Source organism: Hyposmocoma kahamanoa, unplaced genomic scaffold, assembly GCF_003589595.1.
Source record: "Hyposmocoma kahamanoa isolate Upper Pololo Valley unplaced genomic scaffold, ASM358959v1 218, whole genome shotgun sequence".
NCBI classification, from domain to species: domain Eukaryota; kingdom Metazoa; phylum Arthropoda; class Insecta; order Lepidoptera; family Cosmopterigidae; genus Hyposmocoma; species Hyposmocoma kahamanoa.
In genome coordinates this window covers 1-16,485 of record NW_020653739.1, presented here as the reverse complement: position 1 = coordinate 16,485, position 16,485 = coordinate 1, and the positions used below count along the sequence as shown (strand labels likewise).

Here is a 16,485-nt window from a genome sequence, read left to right as displayed (position 1 = left end):
CAAAAAGTAATTGAATATCATGATGGTGAACCATTCTGACAAATTAAAATATTTTTATTTTTTTACGTAGTCTGATAAATTATTAAAAGTTATAAACAATGGTTGTGGTTTATGATGTCAGTAATATAACCCTGCGAGATTTTCAGTATTTTATGTAAATAAAATAACCCTGTATAAATAGTCCTGTGGTTTCTGCCTTTAAAATTGCAATGTAAAAAAATAAAAAACTCAGGTTACTTTTTAACGTTATATATTCAAGCTATAGACGAGGCATTAGACGCAATACGCGGCCAAAGATCCGCGCACTCCTTCGCCACGGGCCCTGTGATAGCGGAGCCTTTCATCTCTCCTTTGTTGTTCACTATAACGCCTGCGTTGTCTTCAAAGTATATGAACACACCGTCCCTCCTTCTGAATGGTTTCCGTTGCCGGATTACCACTGCAGGCATTACCTAGAATAAGAATAATAAATACATTTCATTAATCTCCTTATCGTTCCATTCCTGGGCCGGGAAGAATATTCATAAGGCGTATATTTGTATCTCTCGTGAGTTGGGGTGTAATTTGTGGTTGATACAGGCTTTCTCTAGTGCGGTGTGTGTGTGTGTGTGTGTGTGTGTGTGTGTGTGTGTGCGCGCGCGCGCGCGCGCGCGCGTGTGTGTGTGTGTGCGTGCGTGTGCGTGTGTGTGTGCGTGCGTGTGCGCTTGCGTGCATGCGTCCGTACGTGTGTTTGTGTTTAATATACAATAGACATACGCTTGGCCACAATCAGTGTGTGTAAAAAATAGTATCCTACCTAGCAAAATGGAGATGGACTGAAGTGATGATCATGGATCTTACCATGAAGTCACTCTTATTACGATTCAGTATAGGACCTAAAATGAATCGTTGTGAGACAGTGCTACAAGACGTGCATATCACCATCCCGTTTTTCTATCGTTACGAACCTACACTGAATTGAACAGGTCATGGTAAGGCCCCAGATCTGTTATGGGGGCCCGAAAAATGAAATGAGGAAATAAAATAGACTAGATCTTGACAAATCCGTTGAAATATCCGGAGGATGCCAAATGTGAATGTGCCAGATGTGTGTGTGTGTGTGTAAAATATAAAAAATACGCTATATGTACTTATAATACGTAATAAGGTAGCTCCTCTCACACATCAGCGTATCAAATTATTAACATATCTGCGAAACCAGATGTACAAACCCCTTATGAGCTATTTTTTTATATTTTATTTGGGTTCAGTTTTATCCTTAAGCAAAAACATCGTTCAGTTCGTCAATCAGTAATTGACTTCTTTCAAAGGAGAAATAATTAACAGTATCTATCATTGAAGGTCACGATAATGTAAGACAATATGGTTTGCACCAGTGTTGGGCGTTAATCAATTAAATTTCAATCAATAATTCAATCAGATTAAAAAATCAATTCAATTGAAATCAATTGCAATTAAATCAATTGCGACGCGTCGCAATTGATTTAATTGCCCCCAACCGGGACCCCCAAACCAGGGCCCCCACACCTTTGTCCCCAAACCGGGGGGACCTGGTTCGGTGCCATCAGGCCCCTTAACTGGCCTCTAACCGGGCCCTCAACCGGGGCCCCTAAACCAGGGCCCCCACACCTTTGCCCCCAAACCGGGGCCCCCAACCGAGCCCCACAAACGGGCCCCCAACCGGGACCGCCAAACCGGGCCCCTAAACCGGGGCCCCAAAACGGGTCCCCCAAACCGGAGCCCCCAAACCGGGGCCCCCAAATCGGGACCCTCAACCGGGGGCCCCAACCGAGCCCCACAAACGGCCCCCCAACCGGGTCCCCAACTGGGGCCCTAACCGGGCCCCCCAACTGGGGCTTCCAACCGGGCGCCCAATCGGGGATCCCAACCGGGGCCCCCAACCGGGACTAACTCACCCCCATATATTTTTAATAATATATGGGGGTGAGTTATATTTATCATAATTATATATTTTTCCCTATAAATTTATCATAATTGTCAGTTTAAATTGTTAATTGTTAATCAAAAACATTGAAAAGATTGAAAATTGATTAATTGTTAATTGTAGATATTTCCGATTAACGATTGATCAATTGTTAGTTGCGAGAACCGCAATTAACAATTGATTAATTGTTAATTGCGGTTCTCGCAACTAACAATTGATCAATCGTTAATTGCTGTTTCGCAATTAACAATTAATCAATTGTCAATCTTTAATTGCCAGAACAATTAAATTTTGCCCAACACTGGTTTGCACGTGGCACTGTTGTACAGCACACAATCCAATTAACAATAATATTGGATGATTTTAGGGGCATCATGGTTAGCACTATGGTTCTTTCCTATGAATATCCTAAAGTCGATTTCTTGTGGAATCAATTTAGAAGCATGCTTCTTTTTCAGCTGCTATCTACCTATATGTCTCTTCCTATGTAATTCTGAAGTACGTACTGAGTAAGATGAAAGAATCGCTCAGTCAGCCAAGGAATATCATCAAACTGTATACAGTTCAGAAGTTGTAATAAGCGAAACCGTTGGCATATCATCACGGCGATTCCAACTTATTTAATGGGACACAATTAAGTTATAAAGACCAGATAAAAATGAGAGTAGGGTTATACTAAAAAAGCTTGAAAGGCAAAATTGGATAAGCGACAATTTTGGGTCTTATCGAGTGTATATTCCGTTGGAATTAGAAATACTAGAAAGTAATAAATTTGCCAAATCTGTTATTATTATTAGGGTAGCATCTTTCGAGGCATATGTAGCCCCTCATCATTGCGACCATCAAAATCTGCCAAATCTGTTACAATAATACCCCTTTCTATAACCCTATAGTAAAAACGTGACGAGCTTTTAATGAGCAAGGTAAGGCTCATCTGGATGTTTTTAACTCAAAAATTAATTTCTACAAAACGCAATTGCTTGTATTGCTCGAGTTTTAGCTTTTAATCATTTTGTGACCCATTACATTGTTGTTTCTTTACCTATAAACTTTTTGCTATTTAGTTCGAAAAATCCTTTATATTCTTCTATAAAAAAAACCGACCTCAAAAGTATGTGGAGAAATAGCAAAATCAACTAAATAATTGCTAAAAGTAATTGCTCCTAAATTAAAGTTAGGCGCTATTTATAAAAATGAATCTTCATGCGTGAACAGCCACCCTTTGAGGTGGATGATTTTCTTCAAAATGAAATGGGACCACTATGGAAATACCCCCTTTCCAACAAAAGAAGAATCATGAAAATCGGTTCACAAATACCGGAGTTATCGCGTAACATACATACAAAAAACAAAAAAAAAAGAACATACAGTCGAATTGAGAACCTCCTCCTTTTTTGAAGTTGGTTAAAAAGAATGTATTCTTTTAAATTTTTGTTTTCTTGTCGTTTTAAATTCGGAGAATGTAGTTTTACACAAATTATTATTACAACTAAAATGAAAAAAAAAAAAAAATGAAGTCCATTTCACATACGATGGTTACAGTAACATATTTTCCAATTTTACGTCCTACCGTTTTGTTCGATTATCAGCAGCAATATTAATAAATAATGCAAGAATTCTCTTAAATAAACGTAATTTATTTAACTCGCAAACTGGTTCTTTGACAATCGGTTCTAGGACAAGAATATTTTACATTAACTCACACATATTAACATTATAACAAAACACAAGCACCTTAGCTTAAACAAAAACAAGTATAAACAAACAAACATACTTCTTAACAAAACTTTAACTCGAGAATCATACATTAGAACAATTCAACATATAATTTGGTTTCGATTCAGATTGAATCTTGGCAAAGGAAGAGGTTTAATCAGGAAATCAGCTAATTGGTTAGCACTCGCTGCATACTTAACAGTTATAATACCTTGCTCTACCCTGTCCGTTATAAACTTATATTTTACATCTATATGCTTAAATCTTTGGTGGAATACTGGATTACATATCAATTTTATATTTATAGCAGCTTGGTTATCTATGCACAAATTCATACAGGTTGGGGACTCCCCCAAATCTAACAGAAATTATTTCAACCACAACATCTCTTTTGTGGCTTCACAAGCCGCCATGAATTCAGCCTCCATAGTCGACAAAGCAACAGTTAGCTCCTTGCGACTTGCCCAGGTTATTGTGAGCCGTTGTTCATTACGAAAATATACCCAGTAGTTGATTTTCTAGACTCAGTATCACTGGCATAATCGGAATCAGAATAATCAACTAACTGTGACTTTCCTTTATACTCTATACCCACATGTTTTGTAGCAATTAAATACCTTATAATACGTTTGGCAGCATTTACATGCTCACGGCGCGGGTTGTTAACGTAACGGCAGAGTAAGTTAATTCCAAATAAAATATCTGGACGAGGTACTGAGACCAGATACAACAAATACGGAAAGTTAACCGTCTCACCATCATCACAACTCGTCAGAACGACGTTATAATCTACTGTAGTAGAGCAGGACTAAGCACCCGACATATTTAATTTTTCAATTAACAGCTCTCTGTCTGTCTTACAAAAATCTGTTTTACAAATTTGTAGACCAACATAATAGTTTAAGTCTAAGGGTAGAGTTCTACTACGACCCTAAGGGTCGTATTCTAGTACTCTATTCAATGCTCAAGTCAGGATTGCACTGGCAACACAAGCACTGGAAATACGACCCTAATGGCAGGGACTTGAGTATGATTTCGAGTGCTTTAAACCATACTCAAATCCTGACTTGAGCATTGAGTAGAGTTCTAGAAAACGACCCTTAGGGTCGTATTCTAGAAACTCCAAATCTCAAATGTCACTGTACACATGCCATGTGAAATGAACTGTAATGTTACCATTCAAGTGATTCCATTTTTTGTGTACATTTGAAATAAAATGAATATTAACAATGAGTCAATCAGGCTTTTACGAAATTCTTTCCTCCTTTATGCATAAGGTTTTTGGTTTTTTTTTTGTAAGACTTAATTTTAAGTACATTTTCATAGCAAAGTCTATTTGCTATGAAAATATACTTTAAACTAGGCTCACCTTTTTCCTGAGTTCAGGCTTGCCCTTCTTTACAGTGGCGACGATCATGTCCCCAGATCCGGCTGCAGGCAGTCTGTTGAGACGACCCTTGATACCTTGTACCGCAATCACATACAGGTTCTTTGCTCCTAAAATGTAAAATTAACCACGATTTAATTTTATTCACGCAAAATAGGCGCCTTGACGTCGAGTTGCGGACACCAGCCCGTTACACCAAGTACCAAGTAATCACGATTTATCAGTATTCACTGGGATTAAGATTATAGTCTTCATTCACTAAACAATTTACTATTTATAGATTTTTGCAGTTTTAGAGCAGCAACACAATAATATAAAATAGCATACACAGTAAAACAACCGTCCACTAACTAAAACGGCTAAGAGAGAAAATATGTTTTTGAGATGTCATACAAAACCATAACCCAGTTTTCAGAATATTGAAATTGTTTAATGGTATTTCAGCTATGTGTCATGGTAAGTTCCCTATCATGCATATTCCTATCAGCTGGGTTAGCAACATGCTCAAACAAAGAACAATAAGAATAACAGCAAAAGAGACCCCATGGGCCGTAGTAGCGAAGGGGTGCCCTCACGGGGAGTACTCTTGCCTCTGCTATGGAACATGGTCGTAAATGATCTCATCACCAATCTACACAAAGAACATTTCTATACAATATGCTATGTTGATGACATAGAACAAGCAGGCTAGGGAACCACTCCCAACGCTCAATGCCAGTCTATCTCGTAAATTAATCAAACTTAAAAGACAAGAGCTGCACACTCTATCTGCTGCTCTAACGGGTCATGGTCTTATACGATAAGCACCACCTGACCACACACAAAATAGGCGCCTCGACCTCGAGTTGCGAAAACTAGCCCGTTATACCACGTAGGGTAAGTTCTGATAAGTCGAACAAGTCAAGTAATTTTAACTGTTTTTATAAGAGAATTTTGTGCTCTATTTTTTGCTATTTAAAACGGTTATTTGACTATTTGTCACTGAGCCTTAAGTTAAAGGACGGCAGAAAACGAAGTTACTAACAAGTGCAGTACAGAAATGCACATAGAAGAAGAGCAGTATCGAAATTGGAGAAGCATCAGAACAAAACCGATAAGTCGCCTTGTTCCTGACTTGTCCTTTTTTTGAATGCCAAATAGTAGTTTTTAAACGTTTCAAATGCACCGATCTGAACACAATGCGACAAATCCATTCATGAGACTGACGACAGACGACGACGACATTAGTCGAAATTTATTGAATCCATTCAATGAGACCGGCGACTGACGACATTAGATTTTGATTAGACGGCATTAGAATCGAAAATTATTGAATTTATCGGTTTTCGTTCTGAAGCTTCTCACTTAGTTCGTAGATTAACGACGGGAATAAATAACGAAAATAATAGGGGTGCATCTTGTTTTGTTGACTAAACTACCTCAGACACAGCCAAGGAAGATATCATTATAATTCAAAAACACTATTTAGTGTTCCATAAAATATCATCATAGGTGGTAGTCAAACAAAATGTGCATTTTTTAGGTTAGGTTAGTTTACTTAATTATGTTTTCCCACCTGTATTGTCGGCACAATTGATTACAGCTCCCACAGGGAGACCCAGTGAGATGCGAAACTTCGCTCCCGCGGAACCACCACGTCCTTAAAACAGAAAAAACACACTTTAACCATCTTCATCACAACACTTCAATGACTTAACAAAAACCGCGGGATTTAACAAATATACACAATTTCACATTACATTTAATACAATTAATGATGTATTAATCGTTGATGAAATATTAGTTCACTTTAATTCAGGATTAAAACGGATATTTTATAATTTCACAAACCTCTTTTAGACATTTTCTTGTGTCACTTTTTGAGAGGAAATTGAAAGAACGAAATGTTAAGTAGAGATTCCTACACTAAATTTAATCGATTTAAGTCGATTAACTCGGCTATACGATCTTTTACAAGAATTCGAAAGTCTCATTAAAAGCCTATAAAACCAGCATAGATCTCGAGGCAATAAAAATATTTATTTATTTAAATGCCAGAAATCCATATGAAAATGCTAAAATTTAGATTTGTCTAAATTGTGTTAACATTGCGATTGTTTCGATCTTTTCTTTTTCGGCATCGCGGAAGCACTTATGCATTTACACTCCCTTTTGCGCAGTCAAAGTAAAAGAAACAATGAGCAGAAGCTATTTTCTACAACGTCCTTATGTAAAATGAATATCATTTACATTAAAAATTGATTGAACATTCTATAATTTTTATTCATATAATAATAATACAAATAAAAAATACAAATAAACTTTATGACTCAATTTCCCGTACAAGCTATGCGTTGGATGGAACGTTCGAAAAATATGTTTGTCATTTTCGTTTGCCGTTTGTCATTCCGTGAAAATCGTTTTTAGTCGATGAGAGTGACAAAATTTTACATTTAAAACATTAAAAGCTTTATTTATAATGGCGTTTATGGGTGATATGATGTCTCCTGCACCACTCTGGCATAATGGGCCAGCTCCAGGCGCGTTTTACAACTTTCCCGGTAACGCTACGAATATTGGTATAAATCATCACGCAGTTCAACAATTTAAAGCCCAGTAAGTTTATTATAAATGCTTATACACTGCTTTAGATATCCTAGAAAACAAAATTTGTGTGTCTGTGTTTATTAATTGGTTATAAAGCGAAATAAAGTTCCATCTCATTCTTATATTTTAGACTTCCATTTTTATCGCGTTATTTTGTATTGTACTAATGTAATTAATAGCGGATGAATGAATATTGATTTACGAAAGTAATATGACGACAGCAAAGGTCAATCGGTTGTCTGCAATGTAACAATTTTTTTTTACATAAACATTTGATCTTTTCTAATGTAACAGACTGAATAATCTAGAATTTTGAGCAATGAGGCAATATGTAAAGCTAATATCTGGAGGATAGTCAGAATATAATATACACAATCCCCCCAAGTTTTCATATTAACACTCTACTGTAAAATCTTTATTTTGCAGATGACCTATTACTCTTTGTCTTTGTCAATGTTCAGCTGACATAGGGGGTAAAATTAGAAGAGGACGGCTACAAAAACATTTTAAATCAAATAGAGAATGTTCTTATAAAGGCTGGAGTGCCTTTAGAATTAAAATAACTTAAAAGCTTTATTTATAATGGTGTTTATGGGTGATATGATGTCTCCTGCATTATTCTGGCATACCTTTGCTCACTTTTTCTATAATTAATGAATATATATTATTATTATTTTGTATTTTTAGCTCTGCATCTCCTATTACAACAACAACAACAGTGATTGGCCTCAAATTCGACCGAGGATGTGTAATTGCAGGAGATACCCTTGGTTCTTACGGTACTCTGGCCAGGTTCCGTGATTGCCCTCGTGTAATGAAGGTTAATGACAATATATTGCTGGGTTCTGGTGGAGACTATGCAGATTTCCAGTATTTGAAGGACATTATTGAACAGAAGATGTAAGTTCTATTTATTTAAGCCACCTTCCCTTAAATACATTCTATGTGTATATATATAAACATAAATAATATATATAAATAATCTATACTTATAAATTGCAAGGAATAAACTAATAAAATCAAAACAATACTCAGAAGAGAACCGGCGGCAGTGAGACTGTAAGAACAGCCTGTATACATGTGTTTAGTATCGCAACCAAACCGGTTTCGCTGCGCCACCGGACCGTAGCTTGCAGAGAGCACGATATTTCAATTTGTATTAATACTGTGTTTTAGTTTTTATTACTTTATTTTGTTTGTCACTCGTATTATCTTCTTAACGTTATTGTTCTTTCTTTTGTCATTGTTTGTGACGATTATCTGTCTTATGTGTACGTTTATTTCTATTAAGTATTCCTTGTTTAAACAAAATATTGTCTGTGTGATCATAAAAGATTGTGTGTATAAATGTTATGAACAGTTGCAACACTCAAACAAACCTATTAGGTTTAAGAGTGCCATACCAAATATTGTATTATAAGTAAATAAATAAAAAAAAAAAAAAAAAAAAAAATCTATTAAAAAGAGCGGATTCTCCACACTGTAAATTTTGCAACAAAGTTCAAGATGTGCTACATTTGATATAATGTGGTCATTATGTGCCTATAAGAAGCCAATTTCAATCAAATATTTGGAAGTTTGGGGAGCTAATGTTGTGTTGGGTGACCCGTTGGCGAAGAGGGCTAAAACTCTGTATTCATATGTGAGTGTTCAGAATAAATTATTGTATAAATTATTTAAGTCCACCCACATATAGTGGGTGGACGTAAATAAACCATTTACGCTATGGACTCTGTGGTTTCCATCTCGCTCTTCCTGTAATTCCCTAAATACCCATCTTGTCTTGCCTATCGCTATGAGGCATCACAATAGAGTAGTATAATCCACGGGCATTGATATTACAAGGCCATTGCAAGATATTGACACCCAGAGACCACATAAATACTAGTAATAGACTGGTTAGTGGGCGGGGTCCGCGTTAACTAACTTATCACCAGACGGGCATATGAGCGTCAACAGCGGGTCAGAAATCATACTCAAGTCCCTGCCATTAGGGTCGTATTTCCAGTGCTTGTATTTCCAGTGCAATCTTGACTTGAGCATTGAGTAGAGATCTAGAATACGACCCTAAAATTGTAGAGAAAGTTAAGAGAAGATCTGTACTTAAAACTGTCTACTGCTACTTGCCAGTGTACACATTGCCATGCGGCGAGTAGTTGGTTTGCTCCTTTCCTAATTTAATTTATATAATTGTTCTTCTTAATTTTCGCTACATACATATATCCAAATCCACAGATTGTGGCTTTTTTCCAAATAGCCTTGAAAAACTTGACCATTGCATAAAGTACGCACAGTTGTGCCTTTTGTCGTCACGAGGGCAGTATAGTTTTAATGCGGATTGGAAGAAAAAGTCTTATAACTCTTCCTCAAGTCATTACTCAGATCCAGAGTGTTTGACATTCTCAAATTGCTATTATATCTTATTATTTTTTCCTTGTATTTCAGCATTGATGAGCAATGTATTGGTGACGGTTTGAAGCTAAAGCCACGTTCCCTCCACTGTTGGCTTACCAGAGTGCTGTACAACAAGCGTAGCAAGATGGACCCTTTGTGGAACAACTATATTGTTGCTGGTGTTCAGGTTTGTACTGTATTTTAACTGTGGCGTACTGTAGATCAGTTGGCAGAGTGTCAGATACAACAGAATTTTTTATATAATTTATGTTTGTATTAATAATTATAAAAAAGTAACTTCACAAAAGTAGTTCTAGAGCTTCTTGCAAAAGAGTTCATCCAGGGAAGTACTTCCTCCTTACTTATTTCTGCCGCCAAGCAGCAATGTGAGCATTATTGCGTTCCGGTTTCGAAGGGTAAAGGTGCTGGTGAAATTACAGACACATGGGACTTTTCAACTTATGTCTCGGAATGACGGACGGGCACAGTGGCAGTGTCCCTAAGATCTTTGCGATTAAAAACTTTAGGCGGCACTGCAACTGTTATGGATAGGCGTGTCGCTTATTACCAGGCGCACGACTTGTACGTCTCGTCATTTGGTACTGCAAAAAAATTGAGAAATAATATCATGGTTGTAAAATATCGTGATATTCAGTAAACTTAATATTATATGACACACATTGAAAACACATCTTTCAAACACAAATTAAAAGAGCACTTCCTGTCGAACGCGTTAGATAGTTTATAGGTAACATATTTGTAAACAAATGATCTGTTATTATATTATATATTCTGTTTATGTATGTATTTATGTATATAAAGTTCGTGTATGTGCATATGTCTGTCGTATGTATATTATTATCATTTATATTTTATTCACATTTAAATTTAAATTTTGTTGTACATTAATTAGTCCCGCAGACTTCATTTTTGCACCACGGCTAGGGTTGGCTGGAAGAGATCTCTTATAGAGATAAGCTCACCTTTGTATATGTCCATTGTAACGTGTGTTTCATGTGTCTTTTCTTTGTACAATAAAGAATATTATTATTGATCCATCCAACATTTTTGATTGAAAATATTGGTGATGACTTGTTTACCAGGATGGAGAGCCATTCCTTGGGGCAGTGGACAAGCTAGGCACAGCTTATGAAGACGCCACTATCGCAACGGGTCTTGGTGCGTACATGGCCACCCCGTTGCTGAGAGAGGCCGCTGAAAAGGGAGATCTCGATGAGGAAACTGCAAAGTATGTTGTACCAAATTATTCTATTTTTAAGTTTCTGGCTTCTCTTGTAGAATTTTGCCAATGTCATGTCAGTCATGGGACTTTCGTTTTTTAGATGTTTAATTAATGAACACTGCTCTTTAGTCTATTACGACTTCTGGAACAATACAGAACAACACGATATAACATCACCATTACAAATATTTAAATAAATAAGTTTTATAATTTAAGTTTGTTAGTATTAATAAAATCAGTTATTAATTCTAACAGGGTATTTGTAAAAACATATAACAGAAACTTGAAATTTACGGGGCGAGGGATAGAAGGTGGAAGACTTTCATAAATAGAACACGTTCTGGTAGGGCAGCTGAAAAATATGTGGTCTGGGATGCCTTCATCCAGGCCGCATTCACAAATTGTTCTATCCCGTATTCTAAGTTTTGCCAGATGGACCGGGGTGCAGGCATGACCAATTCGAAGTCGGCGTACTGTAGACGTAACAGTCTTAGTGAATCCTTTATGGATAAAGAACCAAGGCTTTTTGGGGATACTTTTTTTGGATGTCGGCGAAAATGGTTTGACAAAATAGCCTGCAAACAGCTTTTCGAGTCTGAAAAAATTAGGCTTTTGTTCAATTTGTGAGATTCAATATAGCTGAGGACTTCGACCAGGGCTGTAGATTCCCCTATGAATATTGATTCTTGAGGTGGACATTTACAAAATCAAAATTATTCCGAACTTAGGGATCCATACAGCCGCACCCACACAACCATCAGCAGCCGGCTTAGAAGCGTCTGTGTAAATAGTCAACCAGGCTTGCCAGTCTTTAGTTAGGGCTATATTAAACTGCCTGTCTGCCGCAGGAGAATCTTTGTAAATACCAAAATCCAAGATTATTTTAGGTATATATTACTGCGTCATAGGGAAAAAAGGGGAGTTTTATCAGTTTGGAAGATAGGAGAATAAATACTAATAAATTTCTTATAACTTTTAAGAATGCAAGGAATATCTTCGACTTGCCAGTACTTAGAAGTCCTAGTCAGATCAGATAGTTTGTGGAGTTTAGACAGGAGAGGATGAGGGGATAGTTGCGCAACTTTGTAAATAAATCTATTCGCATTGTACCAACATTTATATCAGCTAGGGTTTTCATCTCGGTCTCGATGATTTCGTGACTGTATTTGAGGCTATCAGTTCAAATATTAATCATCATCATTTTTACGTCCTGGCAACACTGTAGAGTGAAGTTTAGTATAATCTGTGGAGATTGAAAAAAGATGGTTATAAAATCAGGTCGTCTCTATTTGAAACATGGCCGACTATATATTTTTTACAGCGTTTGTAAATATTACAGTTGATTATAATATAGTACCACAGGTAATGTGTATAGTTGGTTCTATATTAATGACTTTAGTAGCAGTAGAGCTCCTTGTGAAAGAGTTTGTCCAAGGAACTACTGCCACCTTACCTATTTCTGCCGCCAAGCAGTAATGTCAGCATTACTGTGTTCCGGTTTTGAAGGGTAAGGGTGTTATTGAAATTACAGGCACATGGGACTTGTCAACTTATGTCTCAGGGTGACGGGCGCAGTGGCAGTGTCCCTTGGATCTTTGCGATTTAAAGCTCTGAGTGGCACTGCAACTGTTATGGACAGGCGTGCAGCTTACCATCAGGCACACGACTTGTTCGTCCCGTCACATGATATTATAAAAAAAACTGCTAAACACGAGCTAGGATGCTCCTGATGTTGATGTTTCGGCTTGGATACAAGTCCTTTGAACCATGTCTTCGTTTAATTACCGGGATTTTCAATAAATATTTTCCATTGTAGTTCTAGTATACATTATGTTTTCACTTTCTCTTTTGAGATGAGGTAAGAAGATGATTTTTAGTTTATTTGATTCTTTAACCAAAGGTTTATTGTTTTTTTATTATTATTCTGAACGATATATAGGTGTGTGAAACGTTTTGTATCATATTGAATGTTAAAACACTACTATATTATTCAGATGCAATTTTAATCGATGTTTTAGTCGATTTCTAAAAGCGTCATAACATTAATTTACTTATTAATTAGAGGGTTAAAAAAGTAGTAACACTGACACGTCAATTCATTGCCCTTGATTAAAAATCCATACTTAAAAAATGAATGCACACACTATACATTTATTCGGTAAAATTATCGACAAATTTTTATCTATATACCTCATCTCTAGCAAATACATTGTAATGAGTAACCTTTTCTGCTCATTTCTTACAAATAAACATTGATTTGGTATTCTTTTTACTTATTTAAAATATTTAGTTAAACAAAAGCTAAGTATTCATTTTAAGCGTGGCTTATTAAATTAGTTTATCTACACACATCATAAACCCTCTATGATATGTTCAAAAACCGCAAACTACGACCAACATAAACAGATTCGATTTTATTCTTACATTCAAATTTCGAACATCTCTGAAAAACAAAACAATTTGATTCGACCTCAATTCTAATATCAGTCGAGATGAAATTTTATGAAATGTCAATGGCAAACAATTTTGACAAATTTCACACGTTACTTAATATCGAACTTTATGAATTAGTGCACGTTGTTACAAGGTCGTATTTTGTGGAATTTTTTATGTACACACGCCAGCACATCAAGCTACACATTGACGTATCTTGTTCCGTTGCACTGGAGGCGATTTTCGAACAAAAATGTGTAGTCTGATGTGCCGTTGTCCGTACATGGATCATCCTAGATTATTTTCAGTATACCGTGTTTCCATCGAGTAATTTTTTTATAAATTCTTGCAGTGGGCGGTACTTCAAACGAACGTGATTCTTTCTCATTTCTTATCTTTAGTATGACAATATTTGCAAAGAAGGATGGCGACGTCCCGTGTATTTTGTGACCCAGTGTTTTTAACGACGTGCATTAAGGAGACCTATCAATACTTGTGATTCATTATCAAAGCATCAAAAAAGTTAATTGAGTACAACCTGTAGAAGCTGGGGTTATAAAGTTGATATAGGTTATATTTATAACATTGTCCTGTATTTCGCTTCAGATGTTTGTTCGTAGTAGCAGATAACAACAAGTTTTCGGTTTGTTCCCAAAAATAATATAGTACTTACCGAATAGTCACAAATCTGCAAAACTCTGCCACATTTAATATAACTTATCATGATCTGCAGCAATGAAAATGAATAAAAATTAAATCTGCCCAAATGGCAGAACTCTGCCACAAGTGGTCACACTGTTCTTAATATCAATGTGACATTGACATTGGCAAGATGTCTTTTGTCAAAACGTTCCTTCTCAACTTTCATTATCTCTCATTGAAATATTGTCTTAATATTTTTGTCACATTGTGTTTTATTTTTTGCTTTATGTCATTACTGTCTAATTGATTATTTCATTATGTATTTTATAGCTTTAATGTTTTATGTGTGTACCATAAAATAACCAATACTTCAGGTAGGTAAACATTCAATCATGCTTAAAATGAAACGTACTTACAAGAACGTTACATAATTTATAGTCGAACTGAATCAATTGCGTTGTGTTTTTGCATCTATTCTAAAATACAAATGTCTTTATAATGTCTTTATTCCCGACTTCTAAAAATATACAAAAATATATTGATAACTAGGTATAAACCAAAACGCAAAATTATACTAGCAAAGTCCATGAAGGGCTTGTCGTTATTGGGGCAACTTTCGCTATCCTTCTTTAAAAGTAATAATAAATAATAAATAAATCATTTATTTGGCATCCAAGGCCCACTTGTTAGTAAAATACAGACTTTTTAAACTTATGACTATTGTTAGTAAACACAGACACAAAACATAAAACATAAAAACCCACATTATTACGCTCGAGGCACCGCCGATTACCCCATCACCTCACCAGAACCTGGACGAAATGACGAAGCATCGGCGCATCGAGCTGAGCCGCAAACGTTTTGAGGATGCTGTTAGGACTAGAACGCAGTGTAGAGAGTAGTGACGCCGTCTTTTTTCGCATCACAGCAAAAAAGTCGTCAACTCCCGCTTGTGCAAACATCGACGATGCGCCTTGAATAAAGTTATTTTTGCTTCCTCACTACAACGGGCGAATCTATGTGCCAATATTTTAAATCTGGCAACCAACACCCTACGTTCACGATCAATGTCAGTTTGGTCTCTAAGATCCTCCGCCAAGTAATGTCCTAGATATGTAAATCTGCTTACCCTCTTTAGCGCCACCTCATTTAGATTAATTTTAGGTTCATAAGACATCACTCTACCGGGGATCCCAAAGACCCACTCTTGACACAATTGTATACAAGGCCGTGATTACTTGTATACTACTCACAAAATCGAACGAGCTCCGCAATTGAGCCCGCCGTTGAACCCAGCAGCACCATATCGTCGGCATAACTGATGTTTTTACGCTGATGCCGTCGATACGACATCCGACAGACTTACTGCTGAGTCCAACGATCAGCTCGTTTAAGTACAGGTTGAAGAGCTTCGGCGAGGTCAAACCCCCTGTCTCACCCCACACTCCAACCTGTACGCATCCGAGAAAGGCCCTCCCCATCTTACATTATTTTGCCGGTTGGTGTACCAGCACTTTAGCACACTTATCAGGTCCGTGTGTACGCCTGTCTTCTCGAGCTTATCCCAGATAATGTTATAAACCACCATGTCAAAAGTTTTAGAGAGATGAAGAAACAGGCATACAGGCGTGCGTCACTCCGTGTAGTATCGGACAGTCTGCTTAAGACGTAATATGGCGCTTTCTGTGGAAAGCCCTGGCCTAATGCCGAACTGAGTGTCGTGCAGGTTCAAATATTTGTCCAGAAGACTGTCCAACATCTTAGCAACAACTGTGGCCAGCGATATCGGACGGTAATTTTCATGACTGGCAATATCCCCCGTTTTATTTTTAACTACTGGCACCACTATAATTTTAAGCATTTCAGGCGGCAAATGAAAATGCCTAATACATAGAGAGAAGAACGTAGCCAACACTCTGGGAAGATGCACTCCCGCACATTTCAGGTGCTCGATGCTGAGAGCGTCGTGACCTGGAGATTTTCCTCTCGTCATTTTCCTTATTACCTCATCCACCTGCTTAGCCGAAAAATGCAAAACCTCCCGCCCATTCCCGGTCCCAGCATCAAGCGGCCTGTGTGGCATAGCTAGCGGGGAAGAAACTTGAAATTTGCCCATAAACATGTTAGCTATGTCTCCCT

The 16,485-nt window shown here is 37.0% G+C and overlaps 2 protein-coding genes across 2 annotated transcripts; one reads left to right on the top strand and one right to left on the bottom strand.

The window, feature by feature from the left end:
* Window positions 1-222: 222 nt before the first annotated feature.
* On the bottom strand, window positions 223-6,906 carry LOC113227827 (60S ribosomal protein L23). Its single transcript, XM_026460865.1, has 4 exons — window positions 6,879-6,906; window positions 6,604-6,687; window positions 5,031-5,158; window positions 223-452 (listed from the first exon to the last, which is right to left on the bottom strand). The coding sequence occupies exons 1-4, from the start codon at window positions 6,889-6,891 to the stop codon at window positions 255-257; spliced, it is 423 nt and encodes a 140-aa protein (XP_026316650.1). The 5' UTR covers window positions 6,892-6,906; the 3' UTR covers window positions 223-254.
* Window positions 6,907-7,491: 585 nt separating this feature from the next.
* Window positions 7,492-11,386, top strand: LOC113227841 (proteasome subunit beta type-4). The gene is made up of 4 exons (XM_026460885.1): window positions 7,492-7,643; window positions 8,322-8,534; window positions 10,080-10,215; window positions 11,132-11,386. The coding sequence occupies exons 1-4, from the start codon at window positions 7,507-7,509 to the stop codon at window positions 11,369-11,371; spliced, it is 726 nt and encodes a 241-aa protein (XP_026316670.1). The 5' UTR covers window positions 7,492-7,506; the 3' UTR covers window positions 11,372-11,386.
* Window positions 11,387-16,485: the final 5,099 nt, after the last annotated feature.

Bases quoted from the DNA above. Each gene is read 5' to 3' on its own strand.
- LOC113227827 (XM_026460865.1), bottom strand. The intron at 5,159-6,603 runs GTGGGAAAACAT...TTTACATTTTAG, and splicing joins CAATTGTGCCGACAATACAG to GAGCAAAGAACCTGTATGTG. The intron at 453-5,030 runs GTGAGCCTAGTT...TTCTTATTCTAG, and splicing joins AGCCTGAACTCAGGAAAAAG to GTAATGCCTGCAGTGGTAAT.
- LOC113227841 (XM_026460885.1), top strand. From the start codon at position 7,507: ATGGCGTTTATGGGTGATATGATGTCTCCTGCACCACTCTGGCATAAT. The intron at 7,644-8,321 runs GTAAGTTTATTA...TTGTATTTTTAG, and splicing joins GTTCAACAATTTAAAGCCCA to CTCTGCATCTCCTATTACAA. The intron at 8,535-10,079 runs GTAAGTTCTATT...CTTGTATTTCAG, and splicing joins GACATTATTGAACAGAAGAT to CATTGATGAGCAATGTATTG.